Here is a 23,179-nt window from a genome sequence, read left to right as displayed (position 1 = left end):
ACTGATCACTGCTTCTTCTCAGAAGCCTTCAGTTTCTGTTGTATTTTTCTGCCCATAATCTCTGCCCACCTCCCCCCAACCCCGACCATCCTGGCACTGCAGAACATATGCTGCTCTATCCCACGGCAGACCTCCCTTGTATTTTCAGTAGCATCCAAGCTGATATACAAACTATGCCTTTGTTCCTTTCAGTAATCCCAGTCATAGGAGACAGAATTCAGTCCCTCATGCAGATGCCAGATAAGCCAGAACAATGATGCAAGTTTTGAACAAAAGGGAACTCTTTTGTTCCCTCCCAAAAAGAAAATACTGAGGGAGCCACACTGCACTGTGCTGGGGAGAAGATGGGCATAAATGAGTAAATTTCCACAAATCTCTCCACTCTTTTTTGTTCAATTTTATATTGGTTAGGTGTTCTTTGGGGATCTGCAGCTTCTTTACTGGTTTCTAGACTTTTCCCAAAGTCTAATATCTCAAAGGTATTTTGGTGTTTTGGACTGTACCATTGTCATTAAGTTGGTTTTTCCACGGGGTAGTGAGAGTCTAGGGATTTCTAGTCTACAATCTTGCCGATATCACTGCTCAAGTTTCTTTTATTCCAGTAGTTGTCTTAAGAGGTCCAGTGATTTGATTTTGAATCATACAGGAGCCAGCAAAAGAGAAACAATTATTTTTAAATAACAAACAAGAGACCTTCAAAATTTTAATATGCCAAAATTGTTCCATTGTCACCTTTTAATATTTTAGTAAGTGACTTTTTTGTTTTGTTTTAACTGATGTGATCAAATTCCATCCTTGGCAGCAGCCTCCTGCTAACTTTGTTTCCAAGACCAATCTCAGCCTATACAAGGAGGGGATCTTTACTCTGCACCATGGTCCCCTACATTGCTGCAGTCTTCATAAAGATTCATTGTATCTCTGTGTGTGCACAGGATAAACTCATCCATCTCCACTTGATGCCCATTTTTAGGTTTTTTCTTCCAGGTTCTCCTAAGAACATTCATTCACATATTTTCTGAAATCTATATGTAGGATATTTTTGACTATGTGCCTGGAAATAGAACTTATGGAATATTCAATTTGCAAAATTTCATAGCAAAAATTTTGAGATGTAAAATTTCTTTCTTCCCATGTCATCGTGCTGTCCCCCTTTTAAAGATTTCTTCCATTCTTGCCCCATACCCATCCTTTAATTCCCATATTTAAGCATGGGTCTGTATTATGCTGCTTGGTAAATCAGTTGCTCTTTCCTTCCAAGGTCAAAATTTTAAGTGCCCTGTATATACCATAAATATAATATACCATTATATTTTCACAAATTTGCATGCACAGTGTCTACTCCCACATGGCCATTACTCCCTGTCTTACACTCTTGCCCTTCCTCCTTCTTCCTCGCCTTTTCTCACATGGTACTTTGATCTGGATGGACTGTACTGCTACTTCCTTGCATATTAATTTTGTACTCCTGAACCCCCGATTTTCACAAGATTCCCTCACCCCCCCTGACACACTTTACTCTCATTATGTAAGACAGGATCTTACTCTCACAATGGAAAACTCTTTTAGATGCTGCCTACATGAACATGTGCAGGGGTGATGATTCAGCTACCATTACCCATGAGGGATGGCTGAGTAATACTATTAGCAACGTGGCTTAGCTCTTGTGTCTCCAAGTATTTCTGTATTTCTTGCATTTTCTATTACTGATTGTTTTCTATTCTGCCTGATGGACAATTGTGCTTAAAATCATATTGTCTGAGCCTGGAGGCCCAGAATCAAATGTTTTTCTTACTTTCTGTGCCAGTTGGGATTAGATACATGAACACAGGGAACTTGTTGTCTTTATTTGAAAAATAATGGTAATTTACCTCATGGTTTTAAAAACAAGTTAGTGCAGTTAGATGGCTTAGTATATTGAACATTTTACACTAACAACTCAAAACTTCCTTTGCTTAATAAGATTTCTCAACCTTCCATGATTTTTACAATGAGATGGCCCTTTCTCTGTCTTATTCAACTCATCATGCCATAAGAAATACCATAGATTGAGAGGCCTAGTCCACAGAAATTGATTTCTCACAAATCCGGAGGCTGGGAAGTTCAAGATCAAGGTGCCAGCCAAATCAATTTCTGGTGTGGATTCTCTTCCTGGGTTAGCCCTACCATCTTCTGGCTTGTCCCAACATGGTAGAAAGAAAGAGAGGAAACAACTCTTTCGTGTCTCTTCTTATAAGGGCAATGATTCTATTTATGTGTATTCCACCCTCTAGTCCTAATTATCTCAGAAAGTCCCCACCTGCAATAACATCCCGTTGGAGAATAGGACCTCAACATAGGAATTTTGGTCAACACAAATATTCAGACCATAGAGCCTGCATTATATTTTGTATGTTTTTATCCATCAATTTGTTCCAAACAATGTTTTCTTTTATCTTGGCTAATAAATTTACAAGTACAAACTCTATTATGTATATTTTATGGCTAATGAACTAGATAATTAAAGCGCAATTTAGGGAATTGCTCTATTGATTGGCTGTTTCATAAACTGCAAGCCTGAAATCATAATTGTGATTTCTGACTTTGTTACCCTATCTTATTCTTTATAATGCTATGTATTTATTTACCCAACCTCATACAACAAAAGTTGGTGACCCTGATATATATTCTAGTTCTCATATCATGTGCTGGTTTTGAAATAGAAGTTGCAGCTTTGTTCTTAAGACAGAATTGTTTAGAAATCCACAGACTATAACTTTGTATAAATGTGGCTACTAATTATTTTCTTGCTGGTTTTATCCTGGGTTACCATAGTGTTTAATTTTTATTGTAATGTACAGATGATGATTTTTCATCATATATTATTTAACATAACTGACATGCATCACTTGTTAATGTCACAAAATTTCTGGTCTGTGTTGGTGTATGTTCATAACAGTATTCAGAAACATGTTCTTTTTAACAGTGTTTTTATTTATTGATTTTTTTCTTATTTTCTTCCTGTTATTACTGTTTTCAATTCAGAATTGCCATGTATTTACATTGTTCAGTACGTAAGTTGTGGGTTATTTACCATTACAGCATATAGTGCAGAGCATTAGCATTTATTTGTGCACAGTAAATGTGCTGTAAATACAAGGATACTTCAAAAACTTTGTGAAAAAGTAGAATTAACAGATAGTACAAATCTTTTCGTGAAGTTTTTGAAGACCCCCTCATAGGTATAATATAATTTTTTTTATCTTTTTTTTTTTTTTTTTATTAATGGCTGGCTGGTATAGGGCTCTGAAGCCTTGACCTTGATGTCATAACAGCATGCTCTAATCAACTAAGCTAACCAACCAGCCTTTTCTCTTCAATTACAATATGAGTATAATTTTTGTATAATATTATGTATTTCAACATGAAATATTTATTTACTCTCTGTAATTAATCGAAAACCTATGGTTCTTTATATCTTTTAGATATCTCTCCTAAATGTGTGACCAAGGAATTACCACCAAAAGGGAAAAGTAATACAGGAGAACTGTTTCACACAGTGCTGTTTGAAAGACATGAAAGCCATGACATCAAAGATTTTTGCTTCAGGGAAACCCAGAAAAATATACAAGAATTTGAGTGTCAGTGGAGAGATGATGAAAGAAAATATAATGGAGTGCCTGTGACAAAAAAAGAAAATCTTACTGATAGAAAAGATCAACATGATAGGAGGGATGCAAGAAACAAGCCCATTAAAAATCAGCTTGGATTAAGCTTCCAATCATGTTCACCTGAGCTGCAGCTATTTCATGATGAAGGGAAAACTTATGAATGTAATGAAGTTCAGAACTCTATCAACAATGGTTTCTCAGTTTCACCACCCCAAAGAATTCCTTCTAATATCAAAACCCATATTTCTAATAAATATGGTACTGATGTCGTCTGTTCTTCATTACTCAACCAGAAGAAAGTACGCAATAGGGGAAAACTTTACAAACGTGATGAGTGTGCCACGGCCTTCAATTACAACTCACATCTCACTTTATATCAGATAATCCATTCCAGAGAGAAACAATATAAATGTGATATATGTGGCAAGGACTTTAGCCAAAAATCAAACCTTGTACATCATCGGAGAGTTCATACTGGAGAGAAACCATTCAAATGTAATGAATGTCACAAGGTTTTCAGTCGCAATTCACACCTTGCAAATCATCACAGAATTCACACTGGGGAGAAGCCTTACAAATGTGATGAATGTGACAAGGTCTTCAGTCGTAATTCATGCCTTGCACTTCATCGGAGAATTCATACTGGAGAAAAGCCTTACAGATGTAATGAATGTGGCAAAGCCTTTAGTGTGCATTCAACTCTTAGTAGCCATCAGATAATCCATACTGGAGAGAAACCTTATAAATGTAATGAATGTGGGAAAGCCTTCAGTGATCGTTCAACACTTTCTAAACATCAAGTAACCCATACTGGAGAAAAATCTTACAAATGTAATGAATGTGGCAAGGTTTTCAGTCAAACTTCAAGCCTGGCAATTCATCGAAGAATTCATACTGGAGAGAAACCTTATAAGTGTAATGAATGTGGAAAAGTCTTCAGTCAGACTTCAAGCCTTGCCAGTCATCAGAGAATTCATACTGGAGAGAAACCTTACAAGTGTAGTAAGTGTGGCAAAGCCTTTAGTGTGCATTCAAGCCTAACTACCCATCAGATAATCCATACTGGAGAAAAGCCTTACAAATGTGATGAATGTGGCAAAGTCTTTAGTCAAAATTCACACCTTGCAAGTCATCGAGGAATTCATACTGGAGAAAAACCTTACAAATGTAACGAATGTGGCAAGGTCTTCAGTTATAAATCACACCTCGCAAGTCATAAGAGAATTCATACTGGAGAGAAACCTTACAAGTGTAATGAGTGTGGCAAAGCCTTTAGTGTGCGTTCAAACCTAACTACCCATCAGGTAATCCACACAGGAGAGAAACCTTACAAATGTAATGAATGTGGCAAATTATTTAGTATGCGGCCAAACCTCACTAGACATCAGATAATCCATACAGGAGAGAAACCTTACAAATGTAATGAATGTGGCAAAGTCTTCAGTCAACGTTCAAACCTTGCAATTCATCAAAAAATTCATACTAAAGAGAAACCTTACAAATGTAATAAGTGTGGCAAGGTCTTCTGTCACAATTCACTCCTCACGGAACATTGGAGAATTCATTCTTGAAAGCATCCTCATAAGGGCTATGAGTCTGGCAACTCCTTCATCCTGAGTTTAAGGATTAATTAACTGAGATTAAAGAGTCCATACTAAAGAGAAATCATATAACTGTAATTTATGTGGCAGTCTTCATCCACATTTCACAACTCACTAGACATCAAAATATACGTTTTTGATGAAACCACACATAGTGTGCATGCTGAGGCTGTTTACCCAGGGATCAAAATTGTGGACTATCAGAGGATTTACACAAGGGATAACTCAGTCTCTAGTTCTCCAACATTAACCTCTGATATTACATACTTCAGAACAATTACAAATCAAAATAAGTTAAAATTCATGATATGATACATATCAAAGGTACCAGGATATCTGGAAATGCCCTATTACCTTCAGGTTGTAAAATACTATTTTCAATTATTTGAGATTTCTTGAACATTTATGGCTTTTAACTGGAACTTTGAAATTTGTTGATATTAGGCATCTTTATAGGCCTTTTATGGTGGTCCCTGAGCAATAGTCAGTTGGCTGAAAGGCCCTATTTTATTAGGTGAACATCATTTCTGTTGAAGATCCTTGAAGGAGAAGAACTCTGCCTTTTAAGATTAAATACTGTCTGAATTAGAGAGCATGGAGGAGGCATAGAGAATATTGTAAAACTGTGGTGTAAGTCATCATGTACCTTTTCCTCACAGAAGGGCACTCACTATGGGTTAAAGGAAAGAAAAGCTCTACAAACTGAATGGGAAATAGAGCAGACCAAGACCTTAAGAGATGGATTCTTATGGGAAGAGACTAATATGTTATTAGGAACTGATTATGTGATAGAAATAATGCAGGGAAAATGGGGACCTCTTTCTCCATTGAATGGCAATAGCTGTTACACACTAAAGAGTGATGAAAAATTAGTTTTACTATTAAAATTAAAGACAGAACTTATCAGGGTGGAAAGTTTAATCAAAAGAACCAGAATAGTGTGTTCTTTTTTTTTTTTTTTTTTTTGTGACCGGTAAGGGGATTGTAACCCGTGTCTTGGTGTCGCCTGCACTGTGCTGGCCATCCCTATATAGGATCTGAACCTGCGGCCTCGGCGCTCCCAGCACCGCTGCGCTCCCAGCGCCGCACTCTCCCAAGTGAGCCACGGGTTTAGCCCATAGTGTGTTCTTGAATAGGATTCACATTTAACTGCTCTTGTTATATTTTGCTACTGTTTTATTTAGAATGTATTAATAGATGTCATGTTTTAATAATAAAATTTAATTATTTTTCAAAAGTATGAATGAATATGTTCTTTCTACCAACATAGTTTTATTCATCTTAGCAGGATGCTTGATACCAAACAATAACAGTGTGTCATTAGGGTCTTAAGGTTGAAGGGTCTAGAACAATTTTGTTCCTGATGGAATCAACACAATTTTTGGAACATATACTTTGCACTTGAGTTATTCTTTGCTCACTTCCCTAGGATACTTATGTGGGCATTATGAAAATCTAATAGCAGTGCAACTTCAGACTCTTACATTCTAAAACCTGCATCACTGTTGATGAATATGCACAATAATATAATATTATATTTCTACGTGCCTCTTTTTTGTGTGCCAAATAAAACCCATGGCACGTGTCTAGATTCATATAAAGGGAAAATACACATATAGTAACAAAGTAAAAAATGTAAAATTAAAGGAAATTTGGGGAATAAAAAAAAATAACATGTCTTTTTTTCTCCTTGGACTGCTCAGTGACATAATTCAAAAAGATTAGTGTTGATGAATTTCCTCTTGAGAATGAACATAGAGAATAGGAATTTTGATTTGTTTTGGTAGGTATACTTAGAAACATCATATATTCACCTGCATAACATTTTTGGTTATCTGAACTTGTGACCACTCCACAGGAACTGCACTGAACTCCAACTAAAGTTCAGTTTGGATATTGAGAATGATGATGTTATACACTGAAGAATTATGAGAACTTTTGTTGTATAATGAGGATTTCTGAGAAAAGCAGGGTACACTTCCAAACTGATCTATACATGGCTTGAGAAATCAGAATAGGTGACTGCTTGAGATGTTATGGTTGACGACTACTGGGACTTTGGGCTAGAGAATTAAAATGGTATTAACAGGATTATGTTAACTAGGGAATGCAAGGAGGAGATACAAGTGCCCTAGGACCGACTCCAGAATTGCATGAAGAGCTGCTGGATTCTATTGTAATTGGACAGTGCCCTATAAACAGCTTTCAACTGACTGACAAAGTGCAGCTTGGTTTATGGATGGCAGTTCAAGGTGAATCAACCACATCTATTTGGAAGTATGCCACTCTGATCAAAGAAGGTGAAAACAAGTCAGCTTGGTTAGCTGAATTGTGTTCTGTTTTTGTAACAGTTATGGAAGAATTGAACAGTGGTATGAGCCCCTATGTTTGGTGTTTTTCTGACTCGTGAGCAGTTTCCAAAGGCCTAGTGGTGCAGTCAGGCAGGAGGGCAATGGAAACATGGCCTGTTAAAGGATTGCTTGCACAGCCCTATGGAAGTTTAATGGGCACACTGAAGTAGAACATGTTGATGTCTCAGAAGAACTACCTTCCAGGTTCAAAAGATGATTGGAATTGACGAGTAGACACTCCCATGTGCTTGCTTAAGGTGGCCACCTGGGTCCATGAAATGAGTAGACATAGGAGCTCAGCAGCAACGCAGAGATGGGCTAAATCTATGTACCTCTTTCATCCTCTGAGGCACAAAATGCATGTCAGAACTGTTCTGTCTGCCAGCAAAAGAGACAGAGACTACACGTGGCTATGTGGCAGATTCCCTGGTGGGAAGGCCCAGAACAGGTGGCAAGTGAGACTGATGTTGGTAGTCATGGCAGGGGTTGGTCTACAAATGGGACTCAACAGGAATAGACACTAATTTCAGACTAGGCTTTGCTTATCAGGTGGTAATTGCGAATGCTCAGAGTGCTGTAGAAAAACCAGGACAGAAGGTATTGCACAGATTTGGAGGGCTGACCATTATTTCTTCAGACCAAGAAACACACTTTATGGTCCATAATGTCCAACAATAGGCAGGTATCCTCTGAGTAATAGTTTGATGGAGAATTGGAGTGGGCAAATAGAATATTAGCTGTCTAAAATGGGGAGATAAAAGCATGAAGGGTTGGCTTGCATGGTTTCATGAGTATGTGGTTACACTCAAGTTGAGTGGGACTAATAGAGTGTCCCCACAAGATTTTCCTCTGTTTTTCTGGTGGATCTTGGGAAGTGGTAGAGGAGGAGGATGCTGGTATGACTATGCAGTTCTTGCCATGGGAGCAGTATGCTGGTATATGGTGTATACTTTTTTTTCTCTTTGTTCCCTATATCACCTCAACTTTTTTTTTCCTCCTTCCTGATGCAGTGCTCCTAGGACCATGTCTTTTAACTACAAGCGCTGGAAGCAGGGATGATTCCCAAACACAAAACTGTAACTGTGTATTTAAACCCCATGTCAGAATTTCTGTGGGCCTGATGAGGGCGGGTCGTGCCTTCACTCTCAACCAGGAAAGTTGGGGTTAACAGTGAATACTGCGGTGGGAAAAATAGCCCACTATTTCTGCAGCTATGTAACCTTATCATATACAAATAGGAGTAGACCAAGGGAAAGGTTCTTTCTAGACTAGGATTGCTGCCTGCACAGTGGCAAATCCTAATGTCCCTTATAAAGGAGGAAAAGTTTGGAGTGTATGGAGAGAAAGGGAAATAGTAGGTGAGGGTAAAAAAATGAATACATGTGTTGAATAAGGGAAATTCAATATTGTACTAATACCTCAAGAGATGGCTTAGCACTCCGGTCAAGGGATTAGAAAGCAAACTTTTATAGGATGTTCATGGAAGCAAGACAAAGAAAATATATTTGATTGGTTAGTTAGAGGTTAGTTGGTAGTTTCTGATTTGTTAAGCCTAAGGTTCCTTTTACTGTTCTCATTGGGCTTGATTTGCTTATGTAGCAACCACGGAGCTGTCTCAGCCTAATGGTGTCACACTTAAAACTTTTAATACTTGGTGCTTTTTATATTACATGTTATTTTATATGTTATATAATGTATATTATTTCTTAATTTTTTTATAATGGTATGATACACATAACTTAAAACTTAACCATTATTACGTTTAATACATTCAAAATGTTGTGCAACCGTCACCCTTATCTAGTTACAGAACATTTTCATCAACCCAAAGTGAAAGTCTGTACTCCCTCTTTATTCCTCTCTTCCCTCAACTACTGGCAATCGCTAATCTGCTTTTTGTTTTTAAATTTTGAACATTTTGCATAAATGGTACTGTACAATGTGTGACCTTTTGTGTCTATATCATTTTTCATTCTATTTAAATTCATGCTCTTGTAAACTTCAGCCTCACCTTTCATTGTAAGTTGTAACTGATAATAGTTTGTAAACATGTTTGTAACTGTCAACTACCTGAACTTTCTTTTCTGTTTACAGTATTATTTGTTACACATTTCTATTTTTTTATCAGTGTTATCAGAAATTTAATGATAACATCTACAGTTATACATTTTCCCTTTTGCTTGGAATTAGTTTCTCACTGCTTGCTTTTCTTTGTTGCCTTGGCTATTCCCTTCAAGGTGATGTTGTATACAGAGATTTGAGACTTCTTAGAACCTTACTGGGTGTTTCTCTCGTGCTGCTCAAACTACAAGGGCTTTACCCTATACTTTTCATAAAGATACATCAATTCCTAATTTACTGTTTAAATGTAACATTAATCCCTGTCGAATTCTACCAATAGTGTTGTTTTGTACTTATGAATATGAATACCCTATTTTTCTCTTTATCTATATATCTAAGATGAATTGCATTAGTGGATTTCCTAATAATCGTACCTGCATTCCTTGTATGAATTTCATCTGTTCATCATGTATTATTTTTAATTAGCAATTGCAAACTTTGATATTATTTACATAAGATTTTCCTATGTATATGCAGACAGGAGGATTTTCTGAAACACTTTATCTGCAGTAATTTTTAGAAGACCATGGTATCAATAGTGTCTTCAAATACTAAAAGTTATTTTGAACTTTTTTTCTATTTTTTTAATGATCCTTAAATATTTTAAGTAGGATAGATTTAAATATATTTAAAAGATTATAAGAACTCTGCTAAAGAGTTTTACCATGTTTCATCTTATTGGTCTGTTTAGATCGTCTGCTTCTACTATTGTCAATATTGGCAGAGTAGGACTGTGTCAAGATGGCAGAATAGACGGTCCGCAGCGTCACTCTCCCATAAATCAACCAAATTTACAACTATAAAAATGTAACATCAGCCAAGCCGGGGCAGCTGGAGCTCAGGGGAAGAAGAGGAGAGACCTATGGAGTTCATGAAGGTGGGAGAAACTACGATGAGAGAAAGAAAAAGCTGCTCTGAGCATTTCGGGCTGTGGCTGCTTTAAACCTGGAGCTGATGAGCGCATGGAGCAGGAGCCGGCAGAAGCCGCAGCTGTGCCCTTCAGAGGGAGTTACTTGAAGGCAGCAGGAGAGAAGAGGGCCTTGGCGGCCCCCAGGACATCAAGACAGCTAATAGGGTTCCTGTGGACCCACGCAGGAGCGAGGAGCCAGAACAGCTGATAAAAGGGAGCCACTCAGAGGCCGGTGAGTCATCGCAGGGGACCAGGGCAGGGCCCATCCCATGGGAAATGTTTGGAGCACAGGTGGTGGGGGAGATGAGCTCACCGGAGAAACACTGGGACACAGCAAGGACAGATGATCTGCCTCCCAGTCAGCGCAGGACCACTCAGAGGAGACTGGTTGAGAATGCAGAATTGCGTGGGGTGCAGTTTGATGAAAAAACTCAGGCACAGATCAGAGATTCTACAGAACACAGATCCCCAGGTCTCTGGAGAGCCGGAAGTACCTATAAGGTCAGCCATTAAACTCTGAGCTGCACAAAAAGCCTTCCTTAGGGAAACAGCAGCAAAGTAGCAATTTAAACAACCACGCACTCACATACAGGTTCCCACAGGAAGTTCCCCCATGTTAGAAAGCAAAGGACAGAAAGTTAGTTCCGGCCCAGGCACACCACCAGCACCTTGGGGCCTGCCTGGGAACCGGAGGCTTGGATCTGGGGACCTGACCCCACTCCCACTTCCAGGCAAAATGCACCAGTGCCTAGGGGCCAGCCTGGGGACCTGAAGCATGAAGAAGGGGACTGGGCCCCCTTCCCACAACCAGGCATCCGACACCAGCATCTTGGGGCCTGCCCAGGAAACCGAGGCAAGGGGAAGGGGACTGGACCTCTCTCCCACAAGCAGGCACACCATACCAGTACCTTGGGCCCCACCCAGGGACCCAGGGCATGGAGAAGGGTACTGGACCTCTCTCCCACAACCAGGCACACTGACCCAGTGCCTTGGGGCCCACCGAGGGACCCGGGGTATGGAGAAGGGGACCAGACCACCTACCCACAACCAGGCACAACATGCCAGCATCTCAGAACCCACTCAGGGACCTGGGGCAAGGAGAAGGGGAACGGTCCTCTCTCCCACAATCAGGCACACTGCGCCAGACCTTCAGGGCCCACCCAGGGACCTGAGGCATGGAGAAGGGGATGGGACCTCCCTCCCACAACCAGGCACACCACTCCAGCACCTTGGAGCCTGCCCGGGGAGCTGAGGTGAGGAGAAGGGGATTGGACCTCTCTCCCACAACCAGGCATACCACACCAGCACCTTGAGGCCCACCCAGGGACCCAGGGCATGGAGAAGGGGGCCGGACCTCTCCCCCACAACCAGGCACACTGAGCCAGCACCTTGGGGCCCACCCAGGGACCCGGGGTATGGAGTCAGGGACCGGACCTCTCTCCCACAACCAGGCACACCACACCAGTGCCTCAGGCTATGCCTGGGGAACTGAGGCATGAAGAAGGGGACCAGACCACCCTCCCTCAAACAGGCACACTGCACCAGCACCTCGGGACCCACCCAGGGACCCAGAACATGGAGAAGGGGACTGGATCCCTCTCTCACAACTAGGCACATGGCACCAGTGCCTTGGGGCCTGCCGAGGGACCAGAGGCACGGAGGAGGGGACCAAACACACCCCACAACCAGGCATACCACCAGTGCCAAGCAGCATGCCAAAAACAGCACCCCCATGTGGGTGGCCCACCATAGCCACCACACAGATGGTCCAGCAACCACTGGAGTGCATTCACACAAGAAGAGTCATGAGCACAGACAAAGAAAAGAAGAGGATGTCTCTTTCCACAAAACCCATTTCAGAGTGACAGAAGAAGCATATGCTCTATGATAATATTGAGGGACCTGATCACATCTCTAAGCATTGTACAGATCATCTAGGTAACAAGTTGACAGAGTAACCATTATTCTTTCAGAAGGAGAGAAGAAATCTAGACATTTAGAGGGTGGAGGGGGAGGGAATGGGGGAAGGGGAGAGGTTGGACAAGGGGCATAAAGAATAATTATGATTTGTAACAATATATATGCTAGTAATGTTGATTTAATCAACATATCTCAATGTTCAACCCCTAAAATATGTATAATCGATTTTGATTCAATAAATAAAATAAATTTAAAAATATATATTGGCAGAGTAGATTTTCCTAGACAATTTCATTTGTGTTTGTAATCAATATAATTAACTTCTGCAAATTATTGTTTAGGTTTAAAAAACTAATAGTATGTTTAGAACTGTTTTATATTTATGGAAAAAAGACTTCAGAGACAGCACAGAGTTCCCATATACCCTGCACCCTCTTTCTTCTATCATTAATGGCTCATGTTGGTATGGTACATTTGTTCAACTAATGAACCACTATTTATAAATATTATTAACTAATTTATACTTTATTTCTATTTCCTTAGTTTGACCTAATATTAAAAAATATTGTCAACTCCCTAAGCATGCACTGCCAATGGGGCTACAGTTAAAGTGATACTTCCAATTTTGGGGGGGAAGTGAAGTCATAGACCTTCATCTCGGTGTCTGGTTATCTCTCTCTCACACATGTACTAATTATAGAAACCTTCACAGTGAGTTTACCATCCAGGCAGGAAGAAGTTCAGTTTGTATTTTCTTTTTTTGGTGGCTAGTTTGTAAGGGATTAAACCCTGGATCTTGGTGTTGTAAACACCACACTCTAACCAACTGAGCTAAGTGGCCAGCCTGGGGCAAGTATTTTCTATTTTCATTTGAGAGGCCATCTCTAAAGACATAAGTGTATCAGGAATCTGGAGAGGTGCTCAAGATGGAAAAAGGAGTCTTCTTCATAGAAATAGTCCAGTGCTAAGTCCCCCTGAAAGACAGGAATAATTCTCAAGGCGTGTGATGAGCTTGGGGAGAGACACCTGGGGGTCCTTGACACTACACCAGTCCCTGATCCCTCAGTGTCATTTAATGCAACCCATTCTTGGTGATGTTTGATGTTTTATCCTTGTGCTAAATTAACCTGATATTTAAGGTACTGTGCAACTATAATTTTGAAATTCATCCACCTTACAAGAATCACAAACATTGTTTTCAGGATATGAGAGGTGTTGGTATAAACCTTTTTATGTGATGGAGAACCAAATGTCTAACTAGAATTGCTGCAATATAAATGTTTTTTCTAGAGGCTGGCATATTATGTTTTTAATGGATACAGTATATCTCCACAAAAACAAAGGGGTGCTCTGCAGATTATGGTGAAATGCTTTTCCATCTTGACATCAAGTTAATGATTATTTGAGGAAAAGTTAACATAATCGTGGATTTAGACAAAAGAATAAATCTAGGACTCAGCAGGTTGAAGATTCAGATGTATCTAGTGATATTTCCCTGTTAAAAAAATGTTTTAAGGTCAGCCAAAGTTCATAATGAATAGACTGTTATTTCTTTTTCTTTTTGGGGGCCTCTTGCAGGTATGGAGAGCCAAACCCTTGACCTTGGTGTTATTGACACCACACTCTCCCAAGTGAGCCACCAACCAGCCCTATTATTTCAATTGATAACACTTGTCAATATGTGTAATCATCCCCATGTCGGGATGTTTAAGAAAATCATATTTCATAAATATTGCTGTGAAATTAAAATTACAGGTGGTAGAAATGAAGCTGTCTAAAATGTGATAATCTAGTTTTACTTTCTTCAGGGTTCATATGAAAGAGAATAACCTTCTCACTAAATAACCTTAGAAATATTGCAAAATTATTCTTTAGGTGAAAATAAATTCAGATGTCTTCTGAAGACTATAGCTTTGTTATCCATACCTGACAGACTATTCAGAAATAGAAAACAAAGACTTATGTTAGATGACTTTTTTAAATAAAAAATACTTTTTCTAAATACATTAATAGTATCCATAAATTGAATTTTAAATTACATTATATTTAGAAATACTTAAGCATATTATGATGCCCCAAAGTGTATTCCAAAGGCTTAAGAGGTTGATTTACTTCAAGTGTAGAACAATAAAAACGTAACAGTTGGTGACCTAACATCACAAGCGTTAGTCCTCCTTGCCCCCAACCCTGAGCACAGGGTTGATTCTGTCCTTCTAGGGCTAATGGAAAGTGTGTTCTTTGGGGCGTCAACATGCAGTTGCACAGACAGAGATTTGCATTTCACATTCTAGTCTGCATTCCCACTGACAGACAACTCTAGGGCAGTTAAATGTAGTTGCATAAGTTAATTTGCAGGAATTTCCCGGGATCCAATCGCCGCCCCAGATCGTCCGCTCCTAGAGCTGCCAAGTCCAGACCTCTGAGTGGCTTCAGCCTCACTAGCAGGACTTCCTCCAACCCGCAGGCAAAAAGAGCTGTTAAGGTTAACAGTTTTCAACTTGTTAAAAGGAAAACACCTTGGTTTCCTGTATAAGTGGCCCACAAAACCCTAAGCTTTTAAAACTATTTGAAACATTAACTTAAAATAGGCAGGAAACAACGCAGCTCCACACAAAGCGAAATTGACTCAAAAGATCCCAAACCCTGAAAACAACGACGCCTGCGGAGAGAGACAGAAACAGGCGCAGGCCCCGCCCCGCCCCGCCCACACTCCCGGAGGCCCCGCCCCGTCCTGGCCTCACGCCCCGCCCCCTGCCGTCGCGCTCCGCCTCGGCCCCGCCCCCAGGACGTCCGGCGTCTTTCCTTAGCGAGCGCGCAGTTTGGGGAAGCGACATCACGGCTGGGCGAATTGAGTCTCATTCTATCTAGAGTAAACCTGAGGGCCGCCCGTGGCCCACTCGGGAGAGCGTGGTGCTGACAACACCAAGTCAACGGTTAAGATCCCCTTGCCGCTCATCTTTTAAAATAAAGATAAAATAGAGTACACCTGCTTTCCTCAGTCTTCGGTTCTCCGTACACCGGGTTTGGAGGTCTCTATCGACCTCAGCATCCCAGCACCGTTCCCTCCACCCCGAGTCAATCCAGACGTCGCTGTGATACCTCGGGGGTCGCTTCTCTCTCGGTTAGTAACGCTCTGAGGCGGGTCTCTGCCTCCGGGTTTCTGTGTGCGGCCTATGTAGACACCTCCTTTCCTCTCGTTTTCCTGCTTAAACCCTTTACTGGCAGCTCCACCCGCCCCTGCCTTTTAAAGTCCTCACCAGAGAGGTGAAAATTCGTCCTTTGGGCCCTCCAAACTTCCCCCTTTCGGCCTCCGGAGAGCAGAGCCCGCCGCCCCAGTCCAACACAGGCTGCGTCCTTCCCCTGGTCCTGGAATTCTGCATAGGCCACCGCAGCCCTGCGACACCTTCTGCTTCTCAGGCGAGTTTCTTCCGCTCGCCAGGCCTCCCCTTCGCAGTCACCCCTTGGAGCTGGAGGAAGTGATCGGGGCCTGTCTTGTGACAGCTAGTGTTCTACACCCCAAACGCCACCCCACTGGAAAATGTGCACTTGTGGGATGCAGGAATTTTATTCTATCCCCCTCCCTTTGAATGTGTGGGTAAAGGAGATAAAAAAGAGAGCGACTAAAAGTAGAAAAACTGAGAGGGAGAAAAGAAGAATGGGGAAAAACCATAAACAGAGGGCAAAGTAGAGGACTTGCAACAGGACAGTAAGAAAGAGTAAGTTGAAATGGGGGCATGGGGAAAAAGAAATTAGAGAATTAAGGAAAAGCTGGATCTCCAGAGAAACGAATGGGGGAAGGGATGAAAAGCCTTGGAGCCATTGCAGACAGAGACAGAACTTGGTAGCAAAGGGTGACAAGGGGAGCAGAGGGAGAAACAGCAGAGAGGAAGCATAAGGAGCTTCCCCTTCACCTCTATTCGAATTCCAGCCTCACCCTCGCCCCACTTTTGGACGATATTGCTTGCCCTGCGGATTTTTCTATTCCTCCGCCTCCCGCTGTCTGGATATTATTGACAACAAGGCCCCAATAGGAGAGCAGAGCCAGAAGGTGGGAGGTGTGCTGGACTTGCCCTTCTGAGTGCTGCTTCATATTAGAATGCTGAGGCATTTTACAGATAGTCTTGTGTCCCCCTTACCAGGGATTCCCATTCACACTGTTAGGTTAGGGCCCAGCCTCAATAATATGTACAGCACTCCATGTGATTCTAATCTGTAGCCAGCATTGAGCCCCAAGGCTCTGTATCCTTTATTACTGAGTGCTGAGTTCAGCCTGTAATGCATGGAGACATGAGGCTGGCTGTGTGCTCTGCATGTGGTTTGGTCAGGGCGGGGTCTGTGCACTGCTGCAACTTATGTGCGACTTCACCAGAAGGGGAGTGAGTTCTGAAAAAAAGGTTAAAAAAACTCACCTCTTGGTCTTCACGTAAAGAGTTTATTGTCCCTGCATCTGCCCTGGTGCAGTGGGCAGTAGCATAGGTCTTTCTTCTTGGTATTCTTGGTAAGGTCTTTGTGTGTGTGTGTGTGTGTGTGTGTGTGTGTGTGTGTGTGTGTGTCAATCTGCCCTGGTGCAGTGGTAAGGTCTTTGTGTGTGTGTGTGTGTGTGTGTGTGTGTGTGTGTGTGTGTGTGTGTGTGTGTGTGTGTGTGTGTCAATCTGCCCTGGTGCAGTGGTAAGGTCTTTGTGTGTGTGTGTGTGTGTGTGTGTGTGTGTGTGTGTGTCAATCTGCCCTGGTGCAGTGGTAAGGTCTTTGTGTGTGTGTGTGTGTGTGTGTGTGTGTGTGTGTGTGTGTGTCAATCTGCCCTGGTGCAGTGGGCAGCAGCATAGGTCTTTCTTCTTGGTATTCTTGGTAAGGTCTTTGTGTGTGTGTGTGTGTGTGTGTGTGTCAATCTGCCCTGGTGCAGTGGGCAGCAGCATAGGTCTTTCTTCTTGGTAAGGTCTTTCTGTGCAGGTGTGTGTGTGTGTGTGTGTGTGTGTGTGTTTGTGTGTGTGTGTGTGTGTGTGTGTGTGTGATTCTATGCATTAAACAACATATTTTTGGAACTCAGGATTGACTTTAAAGACTCATATCACCCAAGGAAGAAGCCCAGAAGAGGAAGGAAAAGGAGTCAGGAATGGCTTCTCGAGTAAAGTGTGATGTTCTAGATTTATTGTTCTGTCTCCTTCATTTATGAAATGCTGAGCATTGAAGTTGCTGATCTTCTGTGGCTCTGAAGTTTCCTGCCTGACATGTTTGCTTGCACTCACCCATGCCTTCCATCAGTCCCTCTCATCTCCGCTGAAATGCTATTGCACTCTGACCCAGTGACATGGAACTTGTGAAGAGGTTCCATTGGCCTTGGTCCAATGTAGCGCTTCACTCCCAGACATAGATTGGAGATGGGGTGTGGGCCCCGTGGTGTGAGTGCTCTTGGGCCACAGAGATTGTTTAGGGGCCACATCTGGATGCACTGTCTGTCAGCTCTCTGTAGACCAAGGTTAGAGAAGCTGCTATTGGAAGTTATATATATGAATGTGCAGAAATACCTGCTAAATTTGGGAAAAGCAAACCAGTAAGGGCAAATCTTTTGTGCCTGATTTTGCAATGCACTTGAATTCAAACTAGTGAGTCATTGTTTCTGACTCTAAACTTTTAATGACTAGGAGTGGAATGGAAAGCTGAGACATTAATGATAGAGAATGTTGTATTCTATCATTGATTTAAAAATAGTTAATCGGTTTAAATATCTAATGACAGAAGATTCTTTAAACAATTCTAAGCACTTCCATTCCGTAGAGACTTTGGTGTTCCTGAAGGGACTCTTGTTCAGCAAGTGTTTTAGGTTAAAAATGGTTATAATTTTGCTCAGACATCAGAGTAAAACTTCTTTGTCATTAGACAGGATGAAGCCATATGCTTATTCCACCTATTGTTATTAAATGTTCTTTTTTTATTTTTGAACGTCACATGATGTATATATGTATTTGTTTTTTAGTAAAATTCCAAACAAACATGAAGCTTAGGCACCAGGATGTAAAGCATCTCCTCTCTCTGTCATGTGGTCCACCCTCCCTCACATCTCAGTGAGGAACCTCTGCTGTCAGTTGTGCGGCAAAGGTCAGCACACAACTTGTACAAATGTATTTATATATCATTATGAGATTTTTAAAAAAATTAGTGACAAAAAAACAAAAAATAAAGAAAAACAAAAACAAACAAACAAACAAAAAAACGAGACAAAACACAAAAGAAAAAAGGAGAAAAGAAGAAAAGTTAGTGAATATTTTGTTGTGATATTTTATCTTGCAAGTTTTGAAAATTTACACGTTTTCACGTTCGGAAACAAGAATAGCTTCTTCTTTTACATCATTGTTGGAACATTCTCAGAAGGAAGACACATGGGTCTTTTACAGTTTTTCACAGTTATTAAGAATGCCACAGTGGCTGCCTCTGAGCATGTAGACTTGACAACAGATACCTGAGGGTTCCTCCAGGTTGGGCAGTTGAAAGAGTGTTTCCGGGGCTGACCTGTGGCTCACTCAGGAGAGTGCGGTGCTGATAACACCAAGGCCACAGGTTCGGATCCTATATACGGATGGCCGGTTCGCTCACTGGCTGAGCGTGGTGCTGACAACACCAAGTCAAGGGTTAAGATCCCCTTACCGGTCATCTTTAAAAAAAAAGAAAGAAAGAAAGAGTGTTTCTTCTTATAGGATGGTGCATTTCCTGTTTTACTAGATCTGACAAGATTCTGTCTCTACCCCAGCTTCAATGGTATCCTCTCCTATGAACATCATGTGAGATTTCCCGCTCATTTAAATAATACTTGCTACTATGTTTTTATATTTTGAAAATCTGGGGAAAATGACAAACCTTTACATTTCCATTTTTCATTTCCTTGGGAAGTGAGTAGGATTCGTTACTTTGTGGACCTTTATATGTAAAATGCATTTTCTTTCTCTGTTCAATTTTCTTCTCATGTATTTTAGTAGCTGTTTTATATTCTTTATATATGCCCTGTTGTCTTTTTTAGGTCATACTTTTTTTTAGTGTGAAGCAAATCTTTTTTTCGTTGTAACCTGTGTTTCTTGATTGTTTTATCTTGCTTTGGAAAGTCTCAATGCATAATTACAAAATGCTATGTTTCATTTAGATCTAATATTTTATTGTTTATTTTATCTTTTTTTTTACATCTCGCTTTAACTTCATATATATATCTTGTTATGTTGTGAGGTTGTCACCCAGGAAAGGAACCAAACAATTAAGAATTTTAATGGAGTTTTTATTAGCCGGCTGGTGACTGCTTCCTCTAGATATTTTGGAAGAGCAGCCCTGAACCTGAGTTTAAGGGGGTTATAAAGGCAAAAACCACATCCCTATTGGCACATAGGCTGTTGTGCAAGGCCTGAAGCAAGCTGGTTACAGAAGCCAAAATAAGCAAATTAATCAGCCAAAAACAGCACAGGCAGAAAATTTATATATCCCCACATCCTGGTGTAGGGTGTCTGTTCAGGGGCATCCCACGGGGTGGGGGGGAATGGATTGCCACTCAAAGGTGAAGGGCCAGCCCATGGCTCACTCGGGAGAGTGTGGTACTGATAACGCCAAGGCCACGGGTTCGGATCCTATACAGGGATGGCTGGTTGGCTCACTGGCTGAGCGTGGTGCTGACAACACCAAGTCAAGGGTTAAGATCCCCTTACTGGTCATCTTTAAAAAAAAAAAAAAAAAAAGATGAAGGCCAAGGGCAAAATGGAGTAGATTAAGCTAAATTCCCTGTCACAGTTATAGGTATTTTATTTGATTCATTTTAAGTTTCAGATAATACTTGTATATATTCATATCATAAGAGGTTCATATGTAATTTGTCAGACCCCTCTGTTAGCTTTTTCTTTTCAAAATTGTGTTGGTTCTCCTTTGACAGGGCACAGTCAGTCTTGTTCACTCTTTTGATTGCTTCCTTTGACTAAGAGGTTTTTAAATTGTATATAGTCTCATTTGTCTGTTCTTGTTTCTCTTGCTTGTGCTATTGGTGTTGTTATATTCAAGTAATCATTGCCAAATCCAGTGTCCTGAAGTTTCCTTCTAGTTTGTTGAGTGTTTTTATCCTGACCAGCTATAAATCAGGGCTCCCACAACCCTTCCAGGGGGTTGATTAATTTGCTAGAGCAGTTCACACAACTCAGGGAAACAATGTTTATCGGCTTATTATACAGGGTATTACAAAGGATACAGATGAAGAGATGCACAGAGTGAGGTGTGGGGGAAGGGGTGTATCACCCTCCAGGAACCTCCATGTGTTCAGCTATCCAGAGGCTCCCTGAACCCTGTGCTTTGGAGTTTTTATGGGCGCTTTATTAGGTAAGCATAATTGATGCCTGAACAACCATGTAGAAATGTGATTTGACACAAAGGATATAATCTAATACTAACACACTGAGTGAGGAAACGTAGCAAGTCCTGTTCAGATTCTTTTCAGCATTTTGGTGCAGCATTCCTTGCTTCCAGGTATGGGGCCAGATCCCTTCTGAAATGGGGTCTTATGTCCTAAATCAGACAAGGTAGGTCAGAGAATTTCTCTATGACCAGCTCTAAGACAGAAAGGCAGGGAAAGGTTAGAGTAGTTTCTTTAGCCTGCCTTGGGGAGAAAAAGGAGCAGGTGAAAGGAAGGCAGGAGAAGGTCAGAGAGAAAAAGACTGTGTTTTCTGAGGCTTAAATTGCCATGCTTATTGTTTTATTATTTTTTTATTAATATTATTTTTTTACATTGTTGTCATACCCCACCACCCATGCTTATTGTTGTAATCACTTAGGAAATAACAAGAGCTGTGAGAGTTATGAGCCAGGAATCGTGGACAAACACCAAAATAAGATATCACAGTATTGCTGGTACTGAAATGTGTCAAATGCTTTTTCTGCATCAATTGAAATAATCATATGGTTTTTGCCCTTCATTAGGTTAAAGTTTTGTATTACATTGACACTTTGACTTTCTTCTGTTGAACCAATTTGCCTTCCAGGTGTGAATCCCACTTGTCATGGTATGTAATCCTTTCAACGTGCTGTAAAATTTGCTTTGCTATTATTTTGTTGAGGATTTTTTCAACAATATTTATCAGGGATATGGGTCTAAATTTTTTTTCTTCTCCTATGTTTGTATGGGTTTGTTATCAGAGGAATGGTGGTCTAATAGAATGATTTTTTTTAGTGTTCCTTCTTCAACTTATTGGAAAAACTTGAGAAGGATTGGTGTCAATTGATCTTTAAATGTTGGGCAGAATTAGGGCCGAGCCCGTGGCGCACTCGGGAGAGTGCGGTGCTGGGAGCACAGCGACGCTCCCGCCATGGGTTCGGATCCTATATAGGAATGGCCGGTGCACTCACTGGCTGAGTGCCGGTCACGAAAAAGACAAAAAAAAAAAAAAAAAAAAAAATGTTGGGTAGAATTATGGAGTGAAGACATCTGGTCCTGGTCTTGATGTTGGGAGGTTTTTGATTACTGCTTGTATCTTATTTTTTTTTTTTTAAAAAAAAGATGACTGGTAAGTGGATCTTAACCCTGGACTTCCAAGTGAGTGAACCGGCCATCCCTATATAGGGAACCGAACCCGTGGCCTTGGTGTTATGAGCACTACACTCTCCCAAGTGAGCCACGGGCCAGCCCACTGCTTGTATTTTCTTACTAATTATAGCTCTCTTCAGATGTTTTATTTTTACCTGATTTAGTCATGGTAGTTTGTATATTTCTGGGGATTTATCCATTTCTTCTAGGTTATCTAATTGGAGGGCTTAAAATTGATCATGGTTGTCTGTTTTACTCCTTTTCCTTTTTGTGTCATCAATTGTAATTTCCCTGCTTTCCCCCCCCCCCCGATTTTATGTCTTTAAGTTTTCTTTTTTTTTCTACATTATCCTAGCTAAACATTTGTGAGATATTGTGAAAATGTATATTTGGGCTTCATCCCTGTCTCCTGACATAAAATTAAAAACCTTAGAATCTCCAAAGTGATGAGTTTTTTCATATGTTGATTGCTGGCAGCCCCTTGGTAGCTTCAGGAAGGGGGCTGGTCACAGGAAAGGTCAACCTCCAGGGAGGGGAGAGGAAATGAAGGTCATGTTGATCACCGGTGGCCAATGATTTAATCAGTCATGCCTGTGTAAAGAAGCTTTCATAAAAACCCAGGAGCACAGGGTTTGGGGAACTTCTGGATAGCTGAACACGTGGAGGTTCCTGGAGGGTGGCACACCTGGGAAGGGCATGGAAGCTCCACACCCCTTCCCCCCTTACCTCACCCTATATATCTCTTCATCTGTAGCCTTTGTAATATCCTTTATAATAAACCAGTAAAAGTTAAGTACGTATTTCCCTGAGTTCTGTGGGCTGCTCAGGCAAATTAATCAAACACAAGGAAGGGGTTGTAGAAACCGTCATTTATAGCCGATTGGGCAGAAGTTCAAGAGGCCTGAGCTTGCAACTGAAATGTGAAGTGGGGGATGAAAGAAAGTGAGCCAAGATGCCAGGTACCGTTCAAGCTTTATTAAAGGAAAAGAATCTACCGGGCTGCGACCAAAGTGTGGAGCAGCCCAGGGCTGCCCTGAAAATGGTGGACAGCACCAGGTGTGGGGGTGGTAGAGCTTACATAGTGTGCCAAG

General features: G+C 41.1%; 2 protein-coding genes across 2 annotated transcripts in view; one reads left to right on the top strand and one right to left on the bottom strand.

Annotated features, from left to right (window-relative positions):
• The window catches only part of LOC134372946 (zinc finger protein 208-like), a 563,224-nt gene that overhangs the window by 127,367 nt on the left and 412,678 nt on the right, over positions 1-23,179 (bottom strand).
• LOC134371657 (uncharacterized) overlaps positions 1-23,179 on the top strand; it is an 89,465-nt gene that overhangs the window by 30,887 nt on the left and 35,399 nt on the right. The window contains 7 exon segments of the mRNA XM_063088513.1: positions 3,462-5,289; positions 5,291-5,331; positions 7,600-7,654; positions 14,906-15,032; positions 15,139-15,345; positions 15,776-15,967; positions 16,479-16,598. Of these exon segments, the coding sequence (XP_062944583.1) occupies positions 3,462-5,289; positions 5,291-5,331; positions 7,600-7,654; positions 14,906-15,032; positions 15,139-15,345; positions 15,776-15,967; positions 16,479-16,598 (2,570 nt within the window).

Source organism: Cynocephalus volans, chromosome 3 (genome assembly GCF_027409185.1).
Source record: "Cynocephalus volans isolate mCynVol1 chromosome 3, mCynVol1.pri, whole genome shotgun sequence".
NCBI lineage: Eukaryota > Metazoa > Chordata > Mammalia > Dermoptera > Cynocephalidae > Cynocephalus > Cynocephalus volans.
The sequence above is the reverse complement of the archived record's forward strand: the minus strand, read 5'-3'. Positions and strand labels throughout refer to the sequence as shown.